The following is a 25,867-nucleotide window of genomic DNA, read 5'->3' as shown; positions in this document are numbered from 1 at the left end:
AGTTGTAGCTATTGAATATAAAAGAGAGCAAAGTTCTTTGTCATACAACTAAATGTCCATGTTTAAATTACATTGCTGCATTTATAGGAAAGTTCATCAGTAGCTAAGATTCCAGATTCATTGTTAAAACCTTTAAAAATAACTTGTCAATGTCGAGATCTTCGTCAAATACACATGGCATAATTTCGTATCACACATACAAAAAAAAAACATCAAACGTACTGTTGTGGTACAAAAAAGTTTGGGTGATCTCAGTTTACTTCAAGCTCACGTATACTGAAGATAAAATCAGGCTTCAAATTAGATGCAATTACACTCCTGGAAATGGAAAAAAGAACACATTGACACCGGTGTGTCAGACCCACCATACTTGCACCGGACACTGCGAGAGGGCTGTACAAGCAATGATCACACGCACGGCACAGCGGACACACCAGGAACCGCGGTGTTGGCCGTCGAATGGCGCTAGCTGCGCAGCATTTGTGCACCGCCGCCGTCAGTGTCAGCCAGTTTGCCGTGGCATACGGAGCTCCATCGCAGTCTTTAACACTGGTAGCATGCCGCGACAGCGTGGACGTGAACCGTATGTGCAGTTGACGGACTTTGAGCGAGGGCGTATAGTGGGCATGCGGGAGGCCGGGTGGACGTACCGCCGAATTGCTCAACACGTGGGGCGTGAGGTCTCCACAGTACATCGATGTTGTCGCCAGTGGTCGGCGGAAGGTGCACGTGCCCGTCGACCTGGGACCGGACCGCAGCGACGCACGGATGCACGCCAAGACCGTAGGATCCTACGCAGTGCCGTAGGGGACCGCACCGCCACTTCCCAGCAAATTAGGGACACTGTTGCTCCTGGGGTATCGGCGAGGACCATTCGCAACCGTCTCCATGAAGCTGGGCTACGGTCCCGCACACCGTTAGGCCGTCTTCCGCTCACGCCCCAACATCGTGCAGCCCGCCTCCAGTGGTGTCACGACAGGCGTGAATGGAGGGACGAATGGAGACGTGTCGTCTTCAGCGATGAGAGTCGCTTCTGCCTTGGTGCCAATGATGGTCGTATGCGTGTTTGGCGCCGTGCAGGTGAGCGCCACAATCAGGACTGCATACGACCGAGGCACACAGGGCCAACACCCGGCATCATGGTGTGGGGAGCGATCTCCTACACTGGCCGTACACCACTGGTGATCGTCGAGGGGACACTGAATAGTGCACGGTACATCCAAACCGTCATCGAACCCATCGTTCTACCATTCCTAGACCGGCAAGGGAACTTGCTGTTCCAACAGGACAATGCACGTCCGCATGTATCCCGTGCCACCCAACGTGCTCTAGAAGGTGTAAGTCAACTACCCTGGCCAGCAAGATCTCCGGATCTGTCCCCCATTGAGCATGTTTGGGACTGGATGAAGCGTCGTCTCACGCGGTCTGCACGTCCTGCAGGAACGCTGGTCCAACTGAGGCGCCATGTGGAAATGGCATGGCAAGCCGTTCCACAGGACTACATCCAGCATCTCTACGATCGTCTCCATGGGAGAATAGCAGCCTGCATTGCTGCGAAAGGTGGATATACACTGTACTAGTGCCGACATTGTGCATGCTCTGTTGCCTGTGTCTATGTGCCTGTGGTTCTGTCAGTGTGATCATGTGATGTATCTGACCCCAGGAATGTGTCAATAAAGTTTCTCCTTCCTGGAACAATGAATTCACGGTGTTCTTATTTCAATTTCCAGGAGTGTACATTTTATGAAGTGAATGAACAGCACAACAGTGGCTAGATCCACCATGTTTTATTATGTACATGTCCAGTTTCAGAACACGTGAAGTTCCATCCTCGGATGGAACTTTAAATATTCCAAAACCGATCATGTACGCAATAAAGCAACTGTTTTGCGGTTTCTTTATTCTACAGTTGCAGATGTCCCATAAGAGGAACCATTAGATAGAATTACGTTCTTTACACACTAGTGAGGAGTTTTTTATTGGGTAGCTGCGTAGTGGGCAGCTTTAATGAGACCTTTTCCTAACTACACTTTAGTTCCAAAGACTAGTATAGATACAGGGAATATGTGCAGCAAAGGACAAGAAAGACGTGTATCTTAAGACAGTCTTTGAAGAGAGTCTCTGCATAGTAATATATCTGTAGCCACACTAGTTTTATGTAATATCTTTTATTGCTCGTAGTAGCACTTCATACAATTAGCAGTATAATTTAATTTACAATGCACATTTATAACGATACTGTACAAGTCTATGAATAAATCAACACGTGAGAAGTTAACATACGCTTCAGACACATAAAAAAATGCTTTCTTTTCCATACTGAAACGTAAAATATCTGACGTAGTCGACAACAGATTGCTCTACGCGCTACAGTATTTACATATTAGCTAGAATAACATTCACGTTCAGAATGGTGGAAAATACGTCGCTGTATAATGTCATAATATTTCCAGTTTCTATTGCTTGAATATATAGGAAAAGCGGGAGGAGTAATTACATCAGACACAAATTGCTAACGAACGTCACTTACAAGACTCAATTCTTAGACCACTAAGCAAGTAACATGTAATGAACAGATAACTGCTTTCAAGCAATGATTTCTTTGTCCTTTGTCAGAAACAACAAACAGTTTTTATGATGATTTTTTATGTCGCTACAGTATGGTATAGATCAAGAGTTCCACAGTCCGAGAAAAATCAGTTAGGCTTATCAAAACGTCAACATCTTACTTTTTACACTAGGTGTGTGAATTTACTCTAGCCACACTCGCCGGCTAAGGCCACGAACTTGGCAGAGCTACTATCGAGTCTTCATAAGTATTTATACTTCATTATCCGTGTAATACTCACTGCTTACGGAGCCAGTTCCACCTCGCTATGTACGAAAAACCATTTTACACGAAATAACTTAGCCAATTTATGGAAAACCCATAAACGTGCTCGGGTATAGAGAAGGAAGCAAAATCAGCTAGGAGAATCAATATCTTTGCCTGCTGGTGCTCCTGTAATAGCTTTGGCCACGTGACATATAGAGCGCCCCAGGAGAACTTTTTTTGGCTAGAGGGGTATTTCCTATGTTATGTAACTAAACAAGACGGTGACCAATATCGGTAAACTAAAGCAGTTCTTATGTGCCAAAGACACGAGCAAATTTTACATGTTTTACACGTCGTCCACAATATGTGCATGACGGCGTAGGGAGACTGGTTTTGTGCGATACATCTCAGCAGCTATAAAGTAAGCAGTCGGTACTGTAGGCTCTGTTCAAAAGCACGTCAACAACAAAGTGTTTAGTAACTGCCACCGACTGAGGAAAAGGGAAGGATGTGCTACCTGATTGGTTGAGCAAAAGTTGCTCACATCTATATGGTGGAATATGAGAAATTAATCTCATCGATTTCAGGACTTGAACTTCAGATATATGCGTTAAGTCGAAAGTTTAACAAAGTTCTAAAGATGAAAGAAGAATAATGCCAGCTGCCATTCAAATTTTTCTTTAAAATAATTGAATCTTAATTTGTTCAACAGAATAATTATTACTTCTTACATTCAAACTATACGAATATTCACGAAGAGTTGGGGGATGTGCGAAAATTTTTGAGTTGTAAAATTCCTGAAAGCTCTAAGTGAGACTGAAGAGAGAGTGCAGAAGAAGGAAAGAAAAAGGGAAAGGAATAATGGGACTTACTACGGTAGAAAGAAGTATAGCAGGAGCAGATGGTGAACAGGACAATAGGACAAAAAGTGAATTCATATAATGTAAGGAGAAAGAGAGAAAAATCGGAGATGAGAAGAAGAGAAAAATTACAATAATAACAGATGGGTCACAGAAACAATGTGAAGAGCGAATGAAGTGAATTGTCATGATGTACGGAAAAAAGAAGTGCTGCGATATAGAAAATAATAAGAAATGTGAAAATATGAAAATAAGGCAGGTTTGAACAGTGATTGAATGAAGAGTGGAGTGAATAACTGTCAGATTTAGGATAAAAGGAGGAGTGGAAAGACGTGAAGAAGGTGAAGAGACATGAAGGAGTAACATAGTGGTATCGAGAGAAGTGTTTGTGAGATCAAATAAAAGCCGTATTTTAGTAAAAGAATTAGGACTAAGAAAGGAAGACTTACAGGAAATATGGAATGGTGAAACATGCAACGTATTTCCGAAGAGTGAAGAGAATGCGACCATTATGTATTCGAAATACATAAAAGGAAGTACTGGAGAAGGAGAAAGGAAAACTAAAAAGAAATGTGGTAGGAAACAAGCAAAAACTAACTCACCATCGTGTATCAGAGGTGGAGATTAGAAACGGGGAAAACGAGAAAGACATGGCGAAGAGAGTGTGTCGAAAAGAGTGACGAGAAAATACTGAAGAGAGGAGAGGTGCTCAGGTTATTGTTCTGAACGGAATGCGATAAAGGAGTAAGGCATACAGGCAGAGCTGTCCAATTATTTAATGAATAGCAGCTCTTTTTAAACGTGGATTAATGTAAGGTAATGCCCATTAGGCCGTCCTCTCGTAGATTTACGAAGGACCGAGTTAGCTGTTCATTCTGGTACAGCGAAAGGAGGTTACTGTGGGTACTCGATACGACTTCGTCTAGACTCGTAGTACTCTGAAGGGAACAGTGGGGCTCGTGTCTTTGGCAGTGCTTGCCGCGGGCCATCTACTTGTCGTCGGGGGCGCGCCTCCCTGCGGGAGTGGCCGCTTAGCTGGCGTCTGGCGGCGAGCAGGAGGCGGGGGCGGAGGCGTCGCCGGCGGAGAGACTCAGGTCGGTGGCGTCGTGGGCGGCAGCGGCGGCGGCGGCGCGAGAGGCGGCGTCGGCGGCGCTCAGAGACAGGTCGTGGGCGGTGGGGGCGGCGGCGGCGGAGGCGGCGGGACTGGCGCAGGGCGAGGGCCGCTGCGGGGGTGGCGAGGGCGGCCGCGCAGAGCAGGCGCACAGCAGCTTGGAGCAGGCGCCACCCGCCTTCTCGCACAGGGGCAGTCTGCCGAGGGAAAAAGACACACCGGCGTCAGCGGCGTGGGGGCCATGGCAGGGATCACCACCTGAACTTTACAAGTTTAGTTCATATGTGGGGCAGGCCAAAATAACACCAACTCCCACCCACTGTCGCTCTGCAGCTGCCTCAAAAACAGGTGCCAACAGTAGTTGGGGTACCTGGCCGATGTTCGTTCCGCTGATGAAAAGACATCACAGACGATCGGAAAGATTCTGGGCGACGTATGAAACTAGGCTATCTGGAGACTTTTTCACAACTAGGATTACAACTACGACAACTAATGACGAAGGAAAGCAGCAGACCAAATATTGAACCATGGGGGATTCCTCAGAGTTCATGTTTCGTATAAACCTGATCCTTCGATACCACTCGTCGACTTAGATTAATGACGTCATCACAAGCCCCGAAATTTTTTTTATATAAATGATAACCATGACATCACAACCACCCTTTCCCATGGCGAGAAAATATAAAGATGCATTACTGATAAATACTGAACCAAATGAGCACCCTTGGAAATTAGGGGCTCTCCACGCAGACAAACTAAAATCTAAATTGACACCCACAGTATCACGAAAGTGATAGAATATACAAACCACACAACCAGATAAACACGAGAGAACGGTTGATATCACACTCAAAATTATCGCAAACCAGCTATAACTGGTATCGGAAAGTACACTTTTATATATTGCTCAACTGAAAAGCCGTATAACGCTACAGAAAATATCCAGTACCTACACAGGAAGCCAAAAGAATATAGCAACACAAATAGCGAAAAAGCTACAGCAATACAGATAAGAAAAATTCATGGCAAATAACCAAATGCAGTGTCGAAAACATCGCTTGCCCTATATAGAGCAACTGGAAAGCCTAATATGGCTGAAGCCGAGTTCATACTTCCACAATGACTTCTCTGATTCATACACAGCTCTCGTTTATTAATATTATTATTATTATTATTATTATTATTACTGTTATTACTATAGTGTGCAAGAAAAGTACAGTACATATATTTAAAAATTTAGAGCATATTTATCACACGTTTGCTCGATATACAGAAGATTTTCGAATCATGTGTAGAAATCTTTTCCTTATCCTGTAAACATAATGTACAAACATTGGAAATAAGTGTAGGGTACTATCCCAGATAAGAAAACAATAGTAATACACGAGAGTTAACTGTGAATCAGAGAATTCTGCTCTCTGGAGTTCGCCAGGTTTCAGTCCTTGGCCCGCTGCTTTCCGTACTGTGTATCAACAGTATTTCGTCTGTGTTACCGTCTTGTAAAAATCACTTTAATGACTTCATCAGGGAGCAAAAACTTATCTACAACTTCCACAGGAGCTCGACTGCTGTTATGAGAAAAGAAAGAAGGCAGTAAATGACAAAGAAATGTGGCAGTATTGTAAACTGGTTCCCATGTGATGCAGTTCATATATGGAACACGCGGTAAACAAAGCCAAGGTGAAATACGGAAAAGGAATTGAAGTTCAGATAGAGAAAATGAAGAAGTCAGGTTTCCGAAACCATCGGAATTCTGTGAGAAAAAGCAAAACATCAATGAATATAATACGTAACTAATGGAGTATAACCCAGTTAAGCCATGTGATGCTGGGGGTTTGGATTATGAAATGAGGCACTAAAAGCAGAAGACTGGTTTTGCAATTTGGACGACAAAGTAGCTGACTCTACCAGAAGTAGAGAGAATATGAAATGCAGACTGGCAGTGGTAAGAAAACATTTCTGAAATGTGCTAATATGGAACATAAGTTCAAGCGTTAGGAAGTCTTTTCTGGAAGTATGTATCTGATATAAAGACTCGTGTCGAAGTAAGACGGGGTTAGCAAGCAGTACTGGACGGAAGAGTGCAGGAACTTTGAACATGCAGTGCTACACAAGAACGCTGCCTGTCAGATCGGGTAAATAATGGAGCGTACTGAATCAGAATGAGAAGAAAAGACATTTATAGCACAGATTAATTAAATGAATGGATCCACTTATAGGACACATTCTGAGGCATCAAAGAGTAATCGATTTGATAATGGAGGGAAGTGTGCGGAGTAAAAACTGAAGAGATGGACGAAGGCTTTACTGCAGTAAGCTCGTTCAAACGCGGATGTGGGCTGAAGTAGTTACGTAGAGACGAAACGACTTGCAGAAGATACTGCAGAGTGCAGAGCAGCATCAAACAAATTTTAACACACAACAATAACAACAACAACAAGTATTACTAGCACTACTGTGAGAGGTAACGCCTGAAATTTGGCATCCTTGGCACACACTTGACTGTGGGTCTCGGAATATTGAATTTACCAACATTTTCCGAAATGGAATGTCACATTCGTCTAGCTCCAACTACCATTCCGAGTTCAAAGTCTGTTAATTCCCGTCGTGCAGCGGAATCTCGTCGGAAACCCTTTCACATGAATCACCTGAATACAAATAACTGCTCCGCCAATCCACTGCCATTTTGTACCTTGTGTGCGCTGTGTTAGCGTCATCTGTATGTGTGCATATCGCTATCCCAAGATTTTTACCCCCCTCAGGTTATGTGTGCAATGAGTTCAGCTTTGTGTTGGCCTTTCGCTTTCAGCAGTTCTTTCGTCCCTCCTATTTCGTATAGCTTTTTCTAATACCATAACCGTATTTCCGGAGACCTCGAGACGAGCTTCCTCCTGTATTGTAAACGTCCAGGTTTCACATTCGTATGTCAGAACACTACATGCAAAGGCGTTTATAAATGTTTTCTCAGTGTGGCAGTCGATGTGCTTCTTCAGCATAAGGCCCTTCTCTTGGTCAGTGCTGTCCGTTTCTTGATTCCCACGAGACATCTGTTACTTTCCTCTATACGGCTGTGACGCTACCGCCAACAGTTCTTAAGCAATGCTTCACCTAGGGGCTATTAGTAGGCGCCCAGGCGCACACCGTGTGATCGGATGGGCTGCTACCGTTCATTTAGCGGATACCGCTCCAACGTCGGACTTCGGAGTCCGGGGTTCGGCGCTGCTCAGTGCTGCAGGGACCCAGTGACGCCCTCAGCGCTGCGCTCAGAGACGGTACTGTCGTGCAGTGGCGGACATTTCCTGTGCCATCAGATCCAGAAAAATATAGCCTACAAACTGCCTAAAAGTGCTTCAGTTTTTACGGCGGAGATTGTGGAAATTTTGGAAGCAATTAAGTTTGAATCTTCAAATTCCTTCTTCAAGATATTAATCTTGTCCGACTCCCACAGCATTTTTCTTTAATGTGGTATTCGAATATATTAGCTGTAAACAAAGAGAGCAAACCATCATTCTCCTCTGGGTGCAGTCCCACGCTAGCATAAATTGCAATGAGGAAGCTGACGTCCTAGCGAAACAACGGCATCTTATAGGATGTGGATATACACTGTGCTAGTGCCGACATTGTGCATGCTCTGTTGCCTGTGTCTATGTGCCTGTGGTTCTGTCAGTGTGATCATGTGATGTATCTGACCCCAGGAATGTGTCAATAAAGTTTCCCCTTCCTGGGACAATGAATTCACGGTGTTCTTATTTCAATTTCCAGGAGTGTAGATGGAAGGAGGACGGAGGGGGGAGATTATTAGGAATTGTTCTCGGTGTGATATTACCGTATTCAACCTACTTATGTGACATCAAGAGCAACAGGAAACAGTCATTACGAGAGATGTGTAATGTGTCCCAACAAACGAAAGGTGGGTACTATGCAGCATTATAGCCATACTGCAAGCTCGTGGTTTACGGGGACGCATTTTGACCGATCTACGACTTCCACCACAATTCGACTGCGCTTTAACCATGCCTCATTTCCTCTACATCTTCACAGTACCAACATTTACGGTATCCCAGCGTGTTAGGGTGGTTCCGAGTCATAATCTGATGCAGACCACATCTTCTTTCGTATTCCAAACTTAACAATGAAAGACTGAAATTTCTGGGGACTTTGACGAGTATGGGTTATCTTTTCCCTCAATCAGCGTCTTCTCTTTTGGTTTCTGAAGACATTCGCCTGTACAAAGTGATTGTCAGTTTTCTTACGTTTGGAGGGAAAAGTCTGTGGGACTCATAGTTTCATTTTTCTGTATCACTTAGTATTAAATTTAAGAAGTAGTATATACTGATAACGTAAATAGTTCTAGTTTACTGTTCTGGAAAAAGCTGACGGCTTTAAGCTTTCAGTTCTGTGGATATTCATTTTCACATTTTCTCTCTACGATTGCGTATTCCATGTAACCATGTGTTTCCGATGGCTAAATATGGTACGAGCTTTGCAGGCGAAACAAACAAACGAAGCTTCGGAAGTGCTGTCAGCACCACGTGGTGGTTGACTCCGTCAGCGGGCTAGCCGCTAGACACGGCGCCCACACTGCAGTGTGACCGCTCCCAGTGCGTCCTCCACCACGACGCAGACTCCCCGTGATCCTGGTTTCGACGCCAGACGCAATCTGCATGACGTACGAATGTTATGTCTCGTTGAGAATGAAGAGTTTGACGAAACTGCTGGTGTCCATCTCTTCTCGCTGTTTGGACCCTAACGTCGGTGGCTGCTATTCGTACCCGGCACGCTTGATTGGGGGGTGGGGGTGGGGGGGGGGGGTGGGAGGGTGGGGGGGGGCAGCCGCGCTACGGCGACCAACACAAGAAATCCCCAGCACTCCAGTAACTGTCCTACAAACTTCACCGCTACTCTTTAGTGCCTCAAATTTGCAGCGTTATCCGTAAGTAGAGTATAGTATACCTAGGAACACTTGATGTTCTTTGGTCGGTACTTCAGTCTACTGACTAATTTGAGGATCATGTGAAGGGTTGCAGACAAGAGACCGCCATTTTCTACAGTTTTTGTTGCTGGTAGACATTCTATTCAGCATTTGTAAATATTTCGAGTTCTACACATTTAAGCGCTTTATGATATATTAAAGCTTCTTAGAATAGATAGGGTGTTTCAAAACTGTTAGAAACTAACACAAATTTCCATTTTCAAGACAGGTAACATTGTTCGGACATTAAAGAAAGTCAGTTGCAAATATTCCATGTCCCATGGTAAAAGACCTCCTTCCGTTTAATGGCATAAGATGCTGCAAGACCGAAGAATTATGGTTTTACCGTCCACTCGTAATATACCAGATATGTAGAGTCCTACTCACCGTAAGATTCTGTAACTGAAGAATTAACAATATAAAGTGTTTGAAAATGAACAACCGGGTTTTAAGGCTTTGTAGCATTTATTACACTTAACTTACAATTGTAAATAATACATCAAATGAAAGATGAAGTAAAACAGTTTCCCTTACGAGTGTTCAGTGTGAACACTATTTACCATAAAGCAAAAACCGAGTCGATAGGCGAATTCTTTACAAATCCTGATCAGTGAGTGTGGATTAATTGTTGCATCAACTGTCTTGATCCTGTTTATAACGTCAGATAGATCAGCTGGTAGTGGAGGTACATGAACACGATTATTTATGAAGCCCCAGAGGAAAAATCGCACGGCTTCAGTTGTGTGAACGTGGAGACCGTGCAAAACAGGCTCTGTCGTCCAGCTCCTTGCGGACAATCCAGAGGACAGGTAAAACGTCAATTAACCACTCATGTACTGAGTTATGTTAGTGCGGTCGCACACCATCTTGACGCAAAATAAAAATCTGTGGATCATCTGATTCTAGTTCACTTGCTTCATTGAAAATGAAAGGCCCCTAAACCTTATGCCGGGATATGGCACAAAAATATTCGATTGGGAAGTCTCGTTGCAGGTGTGCCATATCGTGGGAATTTGCTGACCCCCCAACAAGAGCACATTATGTGTTATCGCATTTTCACTTAGGTAAAGTGCCGATTAATCATGAAGATGATACAATCCTGAAAGTGCCAGCCGGTGTGGCCGTGCGGTTCTAGGTGCTTCAGTCTGGAACCGCGTGACCGCTACGGTCGCAGGTTCGAATCCTGCCTCGCGCATGGATGTGTGTGATGTCCTTAGGTTAGTTAGGTTTAAGTAGTTCTAAGTTCTAGGCGACTGATGACCACAGATGTTAATCCCCTAGTGCTCAGAGCCATTTGAACCATCAATCCTGAAAGTATTCATCGTCATATAGCAACATTTCGTTCGTAAAGTTGGTACGTACCGACTCGATGTTTGCCGTATGGCACATAGTGTTCACATTGAACTCTCGTAAGAAAAAGTGTTTTAGTTGATCTTTCAATTGATGTATTACTTACAATTGTAAGTTGACTGTAATAAATATTACAAAGCCGTAAACCTGGATGTTCATTTTGTAACACCCTGTGTTGTTATCTCTTCAGTTACAGAATTTTATAGCAAGTAAAACTGTATATTATTAGAATAGTTATGTAACGTGTGGAAGGTAAAACTATACTTCGTCAGCCGTGCAGCATCTTGCACCATTAAACGGAAAAAGGTCTTTTAATATGGAACATGAAGTATTTGCAACTCACTTTCGTTAATGTATTAACAATGTTACCAGTCCTGAAAATGGAAATTTTTGTGTTACTTTTCAATAGGTTTAATTTCAAAAGGTGTTTAACTTATAACTGGTTTTCGATAATACTTCTTCTCAGTTTGGTTTCGCTTACTGATTATTGGCGTGTAGTAGAGTAGTAATATAACACATAGCATTCACAACACTTTTTTGATTGCACCCCTTTTAAGTTCCAGTGAAATAGTTGCACCTAGGTACAAGGCCATGTCGTACCTTTGAACATGTTTTTACATTTGGAAAAACCTTAATTATCCTGAGTAATTTTTGTAATTTCAGAAAAAGACTGCAGCATATAAAATGTGAATGCAATCGTATACAAACGGAATATGAAAAATGTTAAAACTGTATTACAGACCCAGCTAGACGATAAGTCTGAAAACTGTACCGAGGTACACTATTCTTCCCTAGCTCTGAGATTTCAGGAGACGACTGCACAAAAACTGTAGTACATGGAGAAAAATGACACGTATCAGTGGATAGAACATGTCTCCAAGTTACGATTCGCAATACGAGCAGTGGCGAGGTTGTGCTAGGAGCCAGGATTGTCAGAACATGTATACAACTCTACTGCTATATTGCTCTTGAAGAAACAAGTTTGCCAAGATCGCTAATGATCCTTTTTATTATCGTTACCGGTTTCGAGAGACATGGGCTGTCGTCATCAGTGCGTGTAACATTATTAGATGTACATGCTTTTTACAACAATGAAAATCACATAGTGATGTAGCGTGACATTGTAATAGAGAGTGGAAGGGAACATCAGCATGCTACAGATAAAATAGCACAGAATCAAAACATACAACACGTTGTGTTGATGTCCGAAAATACACTAACCACTTGAAGTGATTAGTGGTTAGTGTATGCTGGAACATCAGCACAACAAGTTGTATGTTTTGATTCTGTGGTATTTTACTTGTGACCTGCTGATGTTCCCGTCCACTCTCTATTGCAGTTTGAGGCAAAAACACTATGTAACTTTCATTGTTCTAAAAGGCAAGTACATCTAATAATGTTACAAGGTCTGATGATGACAGGGCAGGTCTATCGAAACAGTTAACGGTAATAAAAAGAATTACTAGCGATCTTGGCAAATTTGATTCTTCAAGAATAATATAACTGTCAGATGGCCACCAACGATTGAAGAAATGTCAAACACACTGAATGCGCAGAATATTTTGACCACCGATCTACTATCGATATAAACTCGTCCAGGCGATAGCAGCGGCACCTGGCGAGGAATGACTGCTAGTCAGACACACGCACTGTGCATGTGGTATCAGTGAGATTGCTGTCCGCGTGTGGAATGGGGAAGCCGCGCGATCTATCTGAGTCTGACCGAGGGCAGATGGCGATGGCGCGGAGGCTCGGCAAGAGCATTCCGGAAACTGCGCGACTTGTCGGGTGTTCTAGGAGTGTTGTGGTGAGTGTCTTCAACACGTGACGAAACCAAGGCGAAACCACTTCCAGACCTTATGAGGTTGGGCGGCCACCCGACATTACAGAAGTCGGACGTCGTAAGCTGGACAGACTGGTAAAACAGGACAGGTGGCGAACTGTGAAGGTTCTAACATCAGATTTTAATGCTGGACAGAGTACAAGTGTGTCTGAACATGCCGGCGGCTGTGACAGAGCGGTTCTAGGCGCTTCTGTCCGGAACCGTTCTGCTGCTACGGTCGAAGGTTCGAATCCTGCCTCGGGCATGGATGTGTGTAATGCGCTTAGGTTAGTTAGGTTTAAGTAGTTCTAAGTCTAGGAGACTGATGACCTCAGATGTTAAGTCCCATAGTGCTCAGAGCCATTTGAACCATTTTTGTCTGAACCCACAGCGCACCGAACACTCCTAACGAGCGGCCTACGACCTGTGCATGCGCCGATGTTAACATCGCGACATCGGCAACAACGGGTGAAATGGGCACGTGACAATCAGCACCGGACGTTAGCGCTGTGGCAGAGCGTTGCATGGTCTGGTTAATCCCGATACCTTCTCTATCATGCCAGTGGGAGGGCGCGAATCCGACATCTTCCAGGGGAACAGCTCCTTGACACATGTACTGCGGGATGGAAACAAGTTAGCGGCGGCTACATTAGGCACCACGACGGCCAAGGAGTGTCGTACACTGGTTGCACACCACGTACACCTCTTTATGATGATCATATTTCCCGATGGCAGTCGCATTTTTCAACAAGATAATGCGGCATGTCACAATGCTAGGCGTGTGATGGAGTGGTTCGAGGGACACAGTCATGAGTTCCAATTGATGTGCTGGTCCACAACTCACCAGATCTGATCGCAATCGAGCACACCTGGGATGCGATTGAACATGGCGTTGGCGCTCATCTTCCCCTTCCCCAGAATTTACGAGGATTATGTGACTTGTGTGTGCACATGTGGTGCCATCTCCCTCCAGCGACGTAAAAGGCCTCATTGATTCCACGCCAATGCGCGTCGCCGCTGTTATCCGTGCCAAAGGTGGACATACCGGCTGTTAGGCAGGTGGTCGTAATGTTCTGGCTGATCAGTGTATAAATCATCCGCTGTCACACTTATTTAGTCCGCGCCTGCAGATAGGCAACCCAACGAACACATTTCCTCAACGGGCCGCTGCCGCGCCTTCCGGGCATTTCGTGCCGGCGGCGTCAACGAACTGCACCCAAATATTGACGTTTGTCGCATCCCAGCCAGTGCCCATACCGAGCGTCTGTAAAGTGACTTAAAAACTTGGAGAGATGTTCTGTCTATTGTACGTCTATCCTCTCTGTGCCTTGTAGGTTTTGCGCAGTCGCCTTTTGAAACTCTGGATGTCCTTGTGAAGAACCCTGAGCGGCTTGTGTTTTTGGGAACATCACCGAGTTCCCCAGCAGAGTGGCTACTGACCCGTGCACGGCGGTGCGGTAGCCGTCCCGGCAGAGAGCCGCCGCAGCCGCCGCCGCCGCCGCCGCCCCCGCGGAGTCCATCTTGAGGGCGGCGTCCGCCGCCGCCGCCGTCGCCGCCGCTGCAGCCGCCGCAGCAGCCGCTGCCCCCTCCTGGCCCAACTGGCCGCCCCCGGCTGCTGGATTGCGCCCTGTGAACACACACACATCCGCAACTTCACAAAGTGTACGACGCGTTTCTATGGCGGCACATCCGACCACCTCGAGACAAACAGAAAATGTTGCCAGACAATTATGTTCCACGAGTGCCCCATCACCAGTCTAGGAAGGTCAGCATTTTCCTGTAACTTGAGTGATATACGCACAAAGGCGATAGTCAAAGAAAGTGAGATAAATACTATTGATGGCCGTATGAAGGCTGAAGCGTGGAATGAAACTCTCTATCAAGGCCGGGATTCGAACCCGGGTCTCCTGCTCACAAGGCAAATGCGTAACCACTACGCCACCCTGGCACAATGGTTCTACTCATCCCCACGAACTACCCTAGGACGCCTCCCTCCTTAATCCAAAATTCCATTCACGCCTCAGCCCACTTGGTGTTTACCCCAAGCCCGCATCTCGTGGTCGTGCGGTAGCGTTCTCGCTTCCCACGCCCGGGTTCCCGGGTTCGATTCCCGGCGGGGTCAGGGATTTTCTCTGCCTCGTGATGGCTGGGTGTTGTGTGATGTCCTTAGGTTAGTTAGGTTTAAGTAGTTCTAAGTTCTAGGGGACTGATGACCATAGATGTTAAGTCCCATAGTGCTCAGAGCCATTTGAACCATTTGTTTACCCCAAACTCGAAATTATTGCAAAGGCTCTCCAACTGTATTGGAGTAGCACTTCATCATCGAACGAAATGGTGATCCTGCCTGAAGCAAGGGCATGCTGCTTTACTCAAATGAAACTGTGTGGTTCCAGAGACTCTTTCAAGTCTCGAACATCTATGATACATATATGCAGACTGAATCGACGACAGGAAATTGTAAAGTTGTTCGAGTTTAGGGGGAATACTAAGTGGCCTGAGGCGTGAATCGGAATTTGGATTGAAGAGGGAGGCGTGCTAGTGTAATCCGTGTAGTGGTGCACAGCCACTGTGCCTAGTGAGCCGGACAGTCGGGTTCGAATCTTGGCCTTTGTACAATTTTCATTCCTCACTTCAGTCTGCATTTATACATCATGTATAGTTAAGACTTGAAATCTATAGGGAAAGGTGTGTAATATCGAATATTTACGAGAACCATGAAGTAACAATTAGAATGGAAGACCAAGAACAAAGTGCTCGAATTAAAAAGGGTTCAAGATACGGATGCAGTTTTTCGCCCTTACCGTTCGGTCATACATCGAAGAAACTGTGGCAAAAATGAAAGAAACGTTCAATATTGGAATACAGGGAGAGAGGATACCAATAACAAGATTTGCTGATGACATTGCTATCCTCAGTGAAAGAGAAGAAGAATTGTAGGACCTGTTGAATGGATTGAACAGTTCTATGAGTACAGAGTATTGATTAAGAGTAAACCGAAGAAAGTGAGAAGTAGAAAAAATTAGATTAACGGTAACGATAACATCAAAATAGGTGACCGTGAAGTAGGCGAAGAACAAACTCTCCTACCTTGGAAGCAAAATAACATATACCGTCGAAGCAACGGTGTTGTATGAACTTTCCAGTATCCTCGTCATAGAAAGCAGCCGCCTATGCTTTCGGCCAGTTATCTGCAATGGTCTGCATCACGTTGTCTGTGGAAAAAAATTTGTCTTCATAGCCAGCGGTTCTTGTGAGCAGAGATGAGACTCTGAGGGAGCCAATTACGGACTGTATTGTGGGTGATCAAACACTTCTCATCGGAAACGCTGCAGGAGCGTCTTCATTGTCCCTGCAGTGTGCGACCGAAATTGGCATGAAGAAGAAACTGCTCGACAGTTGCGTTATGTGGGATGCATTACACAGGTGAAATCTCTAACCAGACCCTCATGCTTGGTGGGAGACGCTATTCCCTACGCATCTTTACATGCTCACTGTTCACTCAAAACTAAAAAGAGCGACGCGACACGATCGACGGGCACACTAGAGACACTGACCAACATATCTGTGCGAAGCTTTAACGGATTTTCCCAGTGGTTTCCATTTCGCGACCGATCGGAACTTACTTTCTGGGCAACCCTCGTATAAAAAGCAGATAATGACAAGCAGAGGGCATTTCCGGCAAAAGAAGGCTAATAGTATCAAACGTAATTCTTAATATGAGGAAGAAATTTCTGAGAACGTGCGTTTAGGGCACAGATTTGAATGATGTTGTTCAATGGACTGTGGGAAGAAGGAACAGAAGAGAGTCGAATCGTTTAAGATATGGTATTATGGAAGTTGTTTAAAATGAGGTGGTCTTATAACATAGCGACTTGGGAGATTCTCCGCAGACTCGGCGAAGAAAGGAGCTTATGGAATATACTGGCAAGAAAAATGGACTGGATGACAGGACATTTGTTAAGACATCAAAGAATAACTTCCCCGGTACATTCTTTACTTTCTTTTTATTCGTTGATTTATTTACCCTGTAAAGACTGTCGGCACTACGCCCTTTTGTCTTCAGCATCCAGTTTACTATTTAGAAATAGTGGTGAAGCGACAGTAACAACAATAATAATAGTAACTCAGATGACTACAGCACAGAATTGTTTGTTAAGAGAAGAATAATCAAGAACAGAAATACGTAGGTGGAAGTGCATAGGACAGAGAGAGAGAACGAGAAGCGTGGGGAAATGTAAGTGTACAAGTAATGACGAGGGGGGCATAAACAAACAGTGACTGAAATTGAAGCGAAAAATAAAAGCACTGGAAGAGGAAATGAGGATTTACTTCACTGTCGGAGAGAGAGAAATGTTAATTTCTGTGAGAGAAGTTACTGGTATCAGAATCTGAAGTGCTTCGTATTTTTATGAAGTTGGTTTTGAAGGGATTGTAAAGGTCCTTTTACATTTCATTCTTTTCTCTGGAAATATACGTCGAGTGTCGGACGAAACTGAACTTGGAAGTAAACAATGTTTGTATCTGTTGGTATAGATGTGTCGACAGTGTGTACAGTGTGGTGCCAGTGACGTATGCATAATGCATCGTGGTTACGTAACGCGCCTGGCAGCAACCACCTCAACTGGGCGTCTGAAGCACTGACATGATCAAATGGGTTATGTTGTTACGTAATGAAGTAAAGCAGACAAGTATTTATCGTTAGTTCGAACCGTCTGGTGTTATGACTAACCGTGCCTTGCTGAATTACTTCCCAGTATTGTAGGTCCAGCTGAACTACGCCTCAGCCAACCTCAGCCAGCCAGCTGAACTAATGATTTTGCAAATTTCGGTTTCCTGTGGAAATATATTCCGTAAATGTTGAAGGACGTAGAAGCTACGGAAAATCTTCCTGCACGTTGCGACATGATTGTCTGCCTACCTGATGTTTTCATCCAAAGTTACACCTCGGTTCTTTGACTTTCAGTGAGTAGTTGTCAGAGAAATTTTCAAAAATTTCGTCTCAGAATGTGAAGAATTTATCCGTGAAGTCTTTGTGAACGGAAAAACGAAGTCCGTCTTATACGATTTACTGCAGTCTACTAATATCAATAGTATGGCCTTGCACCCTCTCCAATTTTATGCAGAAACTGACAATTACGATCTGAAGGAATATACTGTTTTTTTTAGGCCTTCTGACTACTTTCATGCTGCTCTTCTCATTTTCCAATTTCTACATCCCAGAGTAGCAAGATTACCCAAAGCAGTAAAATATTTCCAGTGCCTGTCTGTCCACAGTCTTTTCCATACATTTAGTTTCGACCCTGTTCTGTGCAGAAATTCCTTATTCCTTTTCTTATCAGTCACATTCATTGACAGTTCTTTTTTCTGTAAGGCCGCACCACATTTTTGAATTTACTACTTACGTCAGTCAGTTCAAGTATCTCTTCTGTTATCAATAAAATCTTCCCAGGCCGTTACGTACACATATTTTTGTCTATCTAACATATGTGATTGCCCTTCACAACATATATATACCGACTCAACTGAAGTAGTTACTATGGTAATGTTATACTAGTATCTGTAGCCTCTATAGCCACAACGGAATAAGACTGCACATATCATATCTCAGTGATACAGTATCTCATTTCCTTGTAGGTTGAATATTCCTGATGATATTTATTAAAATTCATCCACCTGTCTCATTATTAAACTATGGTAAGATACTGTCTCTCCTCATGGGTGCATCTGTCTCTCCATGATGTAATAGTCCTGTGTACGCTTGCCGCTTCCTAGTATGCCTCACCTCTTGCCAGTTTACAGCAGTGTATTTCCTAATACTGGCTTACTACAGTACCTGACTCATTCTTGTCTTAATGCTACGGTCGATTAAGCATACTTCAATCTCCAGTGAGCGCGCCTACAAAGTCACGCAACTCGCCCAGCGCTTAGGTGTTGCGTGTAGTCTGTCAGTTGCGTGCAGGCGACCAGCCGAGGTCGTTTAGCGACTGACTTCGTAGAGAAATGCCAGAAATTGAAGTTAAGTATGCCAACGTTCCTTGAAGCCCTCGGGTGGCTTTTGTTCCTCATCGATACAGATACCCACTCTGTAGGAGCAATCACAACGGAGGTGTTCATGTGGACAGGTCACACTAATCCTTGGTTCCTGAAGAGGGGCAGAAGACTTTTCAATAGATACAGGGGCAACGGTGTGGACGATTGACTGACCTGGCGATGTAACAGTAGCAAACAGGGTCTTGCTATTGTTGCAAATAGCTGAAATCAAATATTTCGGATATAAAATAGTCTTAAATTTGTATCTATAGGAAGGAAATACTCAGGAGGATGTTGTGATGAGAAAATAACACATCTGGCGGACAATGAGTCGGTGCGTGGAATATTATATCCAAAAATTGTGTAGATAGCTTACAGAACTTCGAACAGAATTGAAAAGTTGAAATTAGGTACAGTGGGAATTAGTGAAGTGTAATGGCTAGAAGAAGAGGATTTCTGTTCATATGAGCACAGGTTTATCAACACTGCGTTAAGTAGGAGAAATGCAGGTGAATGTCTAATAACGGATAGGAAAATGGGAATGCGGATGAGTTACTGTAGATCATAGTGAATGGAAACACAAGAATCCGAAATAAAGCCACATTCGGTCATAGTAGTGGAAGTGTTTATGCCTACTAGCTCCGCAGATAACGAAAACACCGAAAGAAATGTGTGATAGGGTAAAAGAAATTATTCATGGTGTTAAAAATTACGAAAATTTAATTGGGAAACATCCACTTGATAGCAAGACAAGGAGTAGGTAAAACAATAGGCAACTGGTTTAAAAACCGTGGAAGAAGGTTGTAGATTAGAAAGACACCTGGAGACACTGAAAGGTTTCAGGTATATTATACAGGGTGTTTGAAAAAGAACTCCCTAGTTTTAAGTATAAATTTAATGGCGAAATTAATGAAAATTACATCAATGAGTACATATCATGAAAGAGAATTCCTTCAAGTTTTGTTTGATGTTAGTAGACTTCAACGTGGGATCCATTTGTTGCCTGCACACGTCGAGACGGTATTCCTCGTCTCTCCACGTACTCACCAACATTTCCGCCACGACGATTGTTTCCCGGGAATGATTGATATCTCTGATCTTTCCACTATACACAACATTTTTTATGAGGCCCAAAAGAAAAAGTCCAGTGGTGTTAAGTCTGGGCATCGTGGTGGCCGAGATATTGAGCCAGCTCTGCCTATCCACCTCCCTGGAAAGCAAGTCTCAAGAGCCGCACACACGTGGTTACTGCAATGAGGTGGGGTGCCATCTTGTTGGAAAAACACAAGCTCCTTTTCCGCCTCAATATCGTCTATTTGGAGAAAGACTACTCTGTCAACATGTCGCAGTAAACGTTCTCGTTTATTGTTTCTTCTACAAAAATGAAAGGACCAATCACACGATCTTCTATCAAACCACACAACGGAGAGTCACGTTGATGTTGAATAACTACATGTTGATTGCTCTGCCCCCCAAATATGACGATTAACTGTTCCACTGATATGAAATGTTGCTGAGTTGCTCTACACTGCACTGCACGCACGCCTGGACTGAACTGAGGGAAGAGAGGTAAAAGACAGCACTGGTGCTGTCTCAAGGTCAAGCAGACCTGCCAACTGCAGGGGGGCCAAAACGTAGAGTGTTGATGAATCAAACACCACAAACTAGAATAATGTATGTCACTTTGTACAGATTCTAGGACAGATTAAAACTAGGGAATCCTTTTTCAAACACTCTGTATAGAGATAACGCAGAGATTTAAAATCCAGATTTTAAATTGCAAAATGTTTCCACGAGCAGATGTGGCTCCAATAATAATTTCTCACTCAGAGAATAGGACAGTAAAAAGACCTGCAAAAGTTGAAATAAACAGGCTTTGTTAGAAGAGAACATTGGGAACGGCTAGGTGTAATATGAGAAAGAAATGTGACAGAAGATGAATGAGTAGATTTTAGAGATGGCGATTTTAGAGATGGTGAACAACTTAGGAAATATAAAAGTCGCAGTTGAAATCCTTAGATAACACACAAAATGCTGGATATAAGTGATGAAAGGAGAATGAAGCAAATGAAGTAAAGACTACAAATGTATCTACAAGTGTGAATGCCAGCGTCGGCTATACCTGGCATCATCGCATCCACAAATTGAAGGACTGGTAGAGTTTTGCTATCCACGAACTTTCTGTAGTCGAGAGCATTTACAACACAAGACCCATGGCAGAAGAACACAAAGTGATGCCGATCCTCCTCAGGTTGCATCACATAGTTTTCTGATGGATTCACAAAATATCTGCAATGACCACAGACTCAGTCAGGAAATTTATTTCATTTATTAATATTTTTCAGATTTAGAGAGTGATTTTGACATTGTTGACTGGAATACCCTCTTTGGTATTCTAAATAGGGGTAAAATACTCCAGCCGTTGTAGCCGAGCGGTTCTAGGCGCTTCAACCCGGAACCGCGCTGCTGCTACAGTTGCAGGTTCGAATCCTGCCTCGGACATGGATGTGTGTGACGTCCTTAGGTTAGTTAGGTTTAAGTAGTTCTAGTCTAGGGGACTGATGACCTCAGATGTTAAGTCCCTAGCGGTTAGAGCGATTTGAACCATTTGACAAAATACAGGGACCGAAATCAGACGGCAGTTATGAGACTTGAATACATGAACGGAAGCAGTGGTTGAGAAGGGTTTGAGACAGGGTTGTAGCCGATCCTCGGTGTTATTCAATCTGCACATTGAGCAAGCAATAAGGAACACCAAGGAGAAATTTGTAGAGGGAATAGGAGTTCGTGGAGAACAAAAAAAAGTTCTATGTTTGCCGATGACATTGTAATTCTGTCAGAGGTGGCAAATGTCTTGGAAGAGCATTTGATTGGGATAAACAGTGTTTTCAGAAGGTGTTATAAAATTAACATCAACAGAAATAATACAAGAGTAAGGCAATACATTTAAATGTGGTGATTGTGGGGAAATTAGACTCATAAATGAAACAGTAAAACCAGATGAGTTTTCGCATTTGGGTAGCAAAATAACTGATGATGGCAGAAGTACAGAGGATTCAAAATGCAGACTGGCAACAGTGAAGGAAGAATTTGTGAAAAAAAAAGAAATATTTTAACATCGAATATAAATTAAAATGTTAGGAAGTCTTTCCTGAAAGTATTTTTCAGAGTGTTCCGTACATAGAGGTGAAACATGGATGATAAATAGGACACACAAAAAGATAACAGAAGATTTTGAAACGTGAGGCTGTAGAAGAATGTTGAAGCTTACGTATGCAGATTGAGTAACTAATGAAGACAATCTAATCAAAGAGAAACGAGTTTTATGCGACAACTTGACTAAAAGAGGGGTAAGTTGATTGGACACCTCATGAGGGATCAAGGAATGGTCAGTTTGGTAATGGAGGGGAAATATGAAAGGGGGTGAGCGGTAAAAATTACAGCGATACAGTATGCAGGCTGAAGTGGATGCAGGTTACAGAGATGAACAGGATATTCGGCGTGGAGACGTGCATTAAAGCAGTCTTCGGCCAGAAGAGCACAAAAATACAACAACCACGTCGAACAGAATTTCGTCCGTCCCTTACATTGGGCTTACCCTTCCTTATTGTCGTCGTAATATCGATTAAATTAATTAGAGGGTTCCTGAGAAGTGGTAGGGTTTATTTCCTTTTCGAAAATGAATAATAAGGAGAGAGTTTGGCATACTACATCTTTGTAGTCTGTCGGGAATCTGACATTGTTAACATTCCATTCTATCTGTTCTTGTTAAGTAGGAGAAAGGAACATTCACATCAGTCTGACTGAAGCTTATAACGCTAAATTATTTTCGTAACAGTCTTTAAATTATTGTTTTGTTCCACACTGGTGTAGTACGTCTCCAACAGTTTTCATTGCGGTTGTGGTTGCTAAATAGTACGAAACGTTATTGACAGACACAAAGCTACACTTCACGTTCCCCACAGATGGCAGGAAAGAGCGTGTCTCTCTTGAGGGAAGTTCAACGCTATTTTATTTCAGCGATATCAGGAAGTTCAGGAACCGTCAGCCACTAAACATGTGGACCCGTAGGATACTAACGACAGCATTCTACAAATTTGGCTCTTTATGTTTGTGAGTGCATTAGGAAATTACAGTAATTGTATGAAGAAGGAATGTAAGTTCATAGACATGGTTGACAAGAATGTGTGTATAGTGTAGCATATAGTGACAGTACAGAGCCACAGATGTGAAATAACGTGGCAAGTTCTGGACACCATATACTGCACACATCCTGTAACAACTGCAGCTAATGTAGTGAACGAGCTAGTGTAGAATACCAGATAGCATAGCAGTTAGTACAGTGTAGCAGAAGGCGCACTTTAGCAACTGTTGTCTTGTGACACGAGTGGATACCTAGAGCATTGTGGCAGCTAGTGTATTGTAGTGTATTGTAGGGTCTAGTGTAGTGTAGTGTAACATAGTGTAGCAGCTTAGTGTATTGTTGGGTAATGTAGTGCTATGTAGTGTAGTGTAGTAGCTACTGTAGTGTAGTGTAGTAACTACAGCAGTGTGGTTAGTGTAGTGTAGTGCTGTGTAGTGTAGTGTAGTGTAGTGTAGTGTAGTGTAGTGAAGTGAAGTGTAGTGTAGTGTAGTGTAGTGTAGTGTAGTGTAGTGTAGTGTAGTGCTGTGTAGTGTAGCGGCTACCGTGGTATAGTGTAGTTTAGTGAAGTGTAGCAAGTAATGTTGTGCAGTGTACTGTAGTGTACTGTAGTGTAGTGTGGTATAGCAGCTAGTGTAGCATGGGCGTTACTTTACTGTATCTTGTTATTTAGTACAGCAGCCAGTTTAGCACACTTACCGTGCAGCAAAGCGAGCACAGTGAGCTGCCGCTAGCGGGTAGCGCAGTGTGAAGTGTAAGGTAGTGTACTCACCGAGCAGGAGCGGCGGCGCGGCGAGCCCCAGACAGCGCATGCGCCACGCGTCCTGCAGCAGCTGCAGTCGCGCCTGCTTCCGCCACTTCGCGCGCCTGTTCTGGAACCACACCTGCGGACAGTTCAGCGGACACGATCAGCCGGTTGCGCAGAGAACACACTGCACCCCCAGTATGTGTAGGCGTTACCCTGTTCATAGCGCATTAGAAAATGGAGTAGTCGTTTCTACCATCAAACTGCTGCGTTATCGGACATTTATGTCACTTTTTTTGTCAATCCCCGTGGATCCATGTACAAAGGGGTACTCGGAACATGATTCGCAGAACGATGGTAGAACTATAAAAGAAGGAACTAAAAAATAGCGAAAGCAAGGCAGGAAGATTGAGGCTTAACATTTTCTCGATGATCTGGTCATTAGAGACAGTACAAGCCATTAGCGACTTAGAGGAATCATGAGTAACTTAAATCTGGACGTCCGAGTGGGGATTTGAACCCCTGTTCTCGAGAATGCCTTACCATCGCGCTCCGGATAGACTTTGCGATGGTATTGACAAGTAACCAACAATTTACGCTGTAAAGCACTGCAAGAAACTCCCCTGAGAGATAAACCGAGCCATCTGCAACCACATGGTACACTCCAACCGGAAATATATTGGAAATGCAACCTGCAAAGAGAGGCTTGAACAGCGCTCTGCGCGAACTAAGCATATCGATTCAGCAGATCCCTCCATGTCCTGCGTGAAAATAAGGTACAGCGGAAAATAAGACACCTTGGGAGACACTACGGCGATATTAAAAAAGTCAACTTTCATGTTTCTGTGCCAGCGACAGCGGAGATTACTCTTGTAGTAAGGACAGCAACATTTTGCACAAGAGCTTGATAGTCATAAATAGATTTTTCACCCATCTTTAGCGCCGATAATTTAGAATGTGCCACTGCGATAATTATTCGATCACCTCGCTGCAGTAAAACACAAACTAAATCATCTCCGAACAAGCGTTGAAGGCCCAACGGTATCGACCGGCCGCCGTGTCATCCTCAGGCATTTGGCGTCACCGGATGTGGTCACGAAGGGGCATGTGGTCAGCACACCGTTCTCCCGACCGTGTGCCAGTTTACGAGACCAATGTAGCTACTTCTCAGTCAGGTAGCTCCTTCAATTGGTCTAACAATGGCTGAGTGTATCCCACTTGCCGACAGCACTCGGCAGACCCGGGTGGTGACCCATCCAAGTGGCAGCCAAGCCCAATAGCGCATAATTTGGGTGATCTACTCGGAACCGGTATTACCACTGCGGCAAGGCCCACGGCTATAGTAAAACACTGCATTTCCGAAAAATCCCTTCTCAGAAATTGCAACAACTCTGTTCTGTTACGATGAAGCGACAATGTGTTCTCTGTGAAGTCCTAGTTACTGTTATCCATTGTCTTATACCCTAAATAATTTACGTTCCATTCCACACTCGAGTCATCTGCAACTAGAAAAAGACCTGATTCCTTTTTTAGTTTTTCGTCACGAATGTACATAAGCTCACAGAAGTAAATATTAGTCCCCCCTTGAAAGTGGTCACTGGTCACTTTGGATAGCTTCATATGATGTAGAACTAATGCTGTGTGGTCATGTCACCCTCCACTGCTAATATAATTCGTTATATCGAAGTGTATCTGACAACCACAGGTATAGAATCAGCAGAATAAGTTGGCCAACATGCAGGCCTCACAGAAGGGCAGGAAAGAACACTCTCTTTTGGACTAGCCACAACAACCCCACGACTGAAGTTGCCCTTTTTGTTGGTGTATCGACACGGACTGTGCAATATGTCTGATACGAACGGTGTAGAACCAGTAGCCACGCGACAGAGGACAAGATCAGCGGTCACGAAAAGACGCTAAAGCGACAGCGACCGCAGACATGCGTCGCATACTGTCAGTCGGTTTGAAACCCGGCAGGAACTGCAGCTGTCAGTGGACGCAGGCCCATCTCAGCCAATCTC

At 44.0% G+C, this 25,867-nt stretch overlaps 1 protein-coding gene and 1 non-coding gene across 2 annotated transcripts in view; both read right to left on the bottom strand.

The window, feature by feature from the left end:
- Positions 1-251: 251 nt before the first annotated feature.
- Positions 252-25,867, bottom strand: part of LOC124606463 (retinal homeobox protein Rx3-like) — a 116,033-nt gene continuing 90,417 nt past the window's right edge. Inside the window, exons 3-6 of the mRNA XM_047138445.1 lie at positions 23,801-23,985; positions 21,083-21,249; positions 14,371-14,488; positions 252-318 (exon numbers count right to left, since the gene is read on the bottom strand). Coding sequence (XP_046994401.1) covers positions 252-318; positions 14,371-14,488; positions 21,083-21,249; positions 23,801-23,985 — 537 coding nt within the window. The remainder of the gene's footprint in view (positions 319-14,370; positions 14,489-21,082; positions 21,250-23,800; positions 23,986-25,867) is intronic.
- Positions 14,808-14,878, bottom strand: Trnat-ugu. The gene has a single exon. It is a non-coding gene; the product is annotated as a tRNA-Thr (tRNA).

This window comes from Schistocerca americana, chromosome 3, assembly GCF_021461395.2.
Source record: "Schistocerca americana isolate TAMUIC-IGC-003095 chromosome 3, iqSchAmer2.1, whole genome shotgun sequence".
NCBI lineage: Eukaryota > Metazoa > Arthropoda > Insecta > Orthoptera > Acrididae > Schistocerca > Schistocerca americana.
This window is presented reverse-complemented; position numbering and strand designations above follow the sequence as displayed.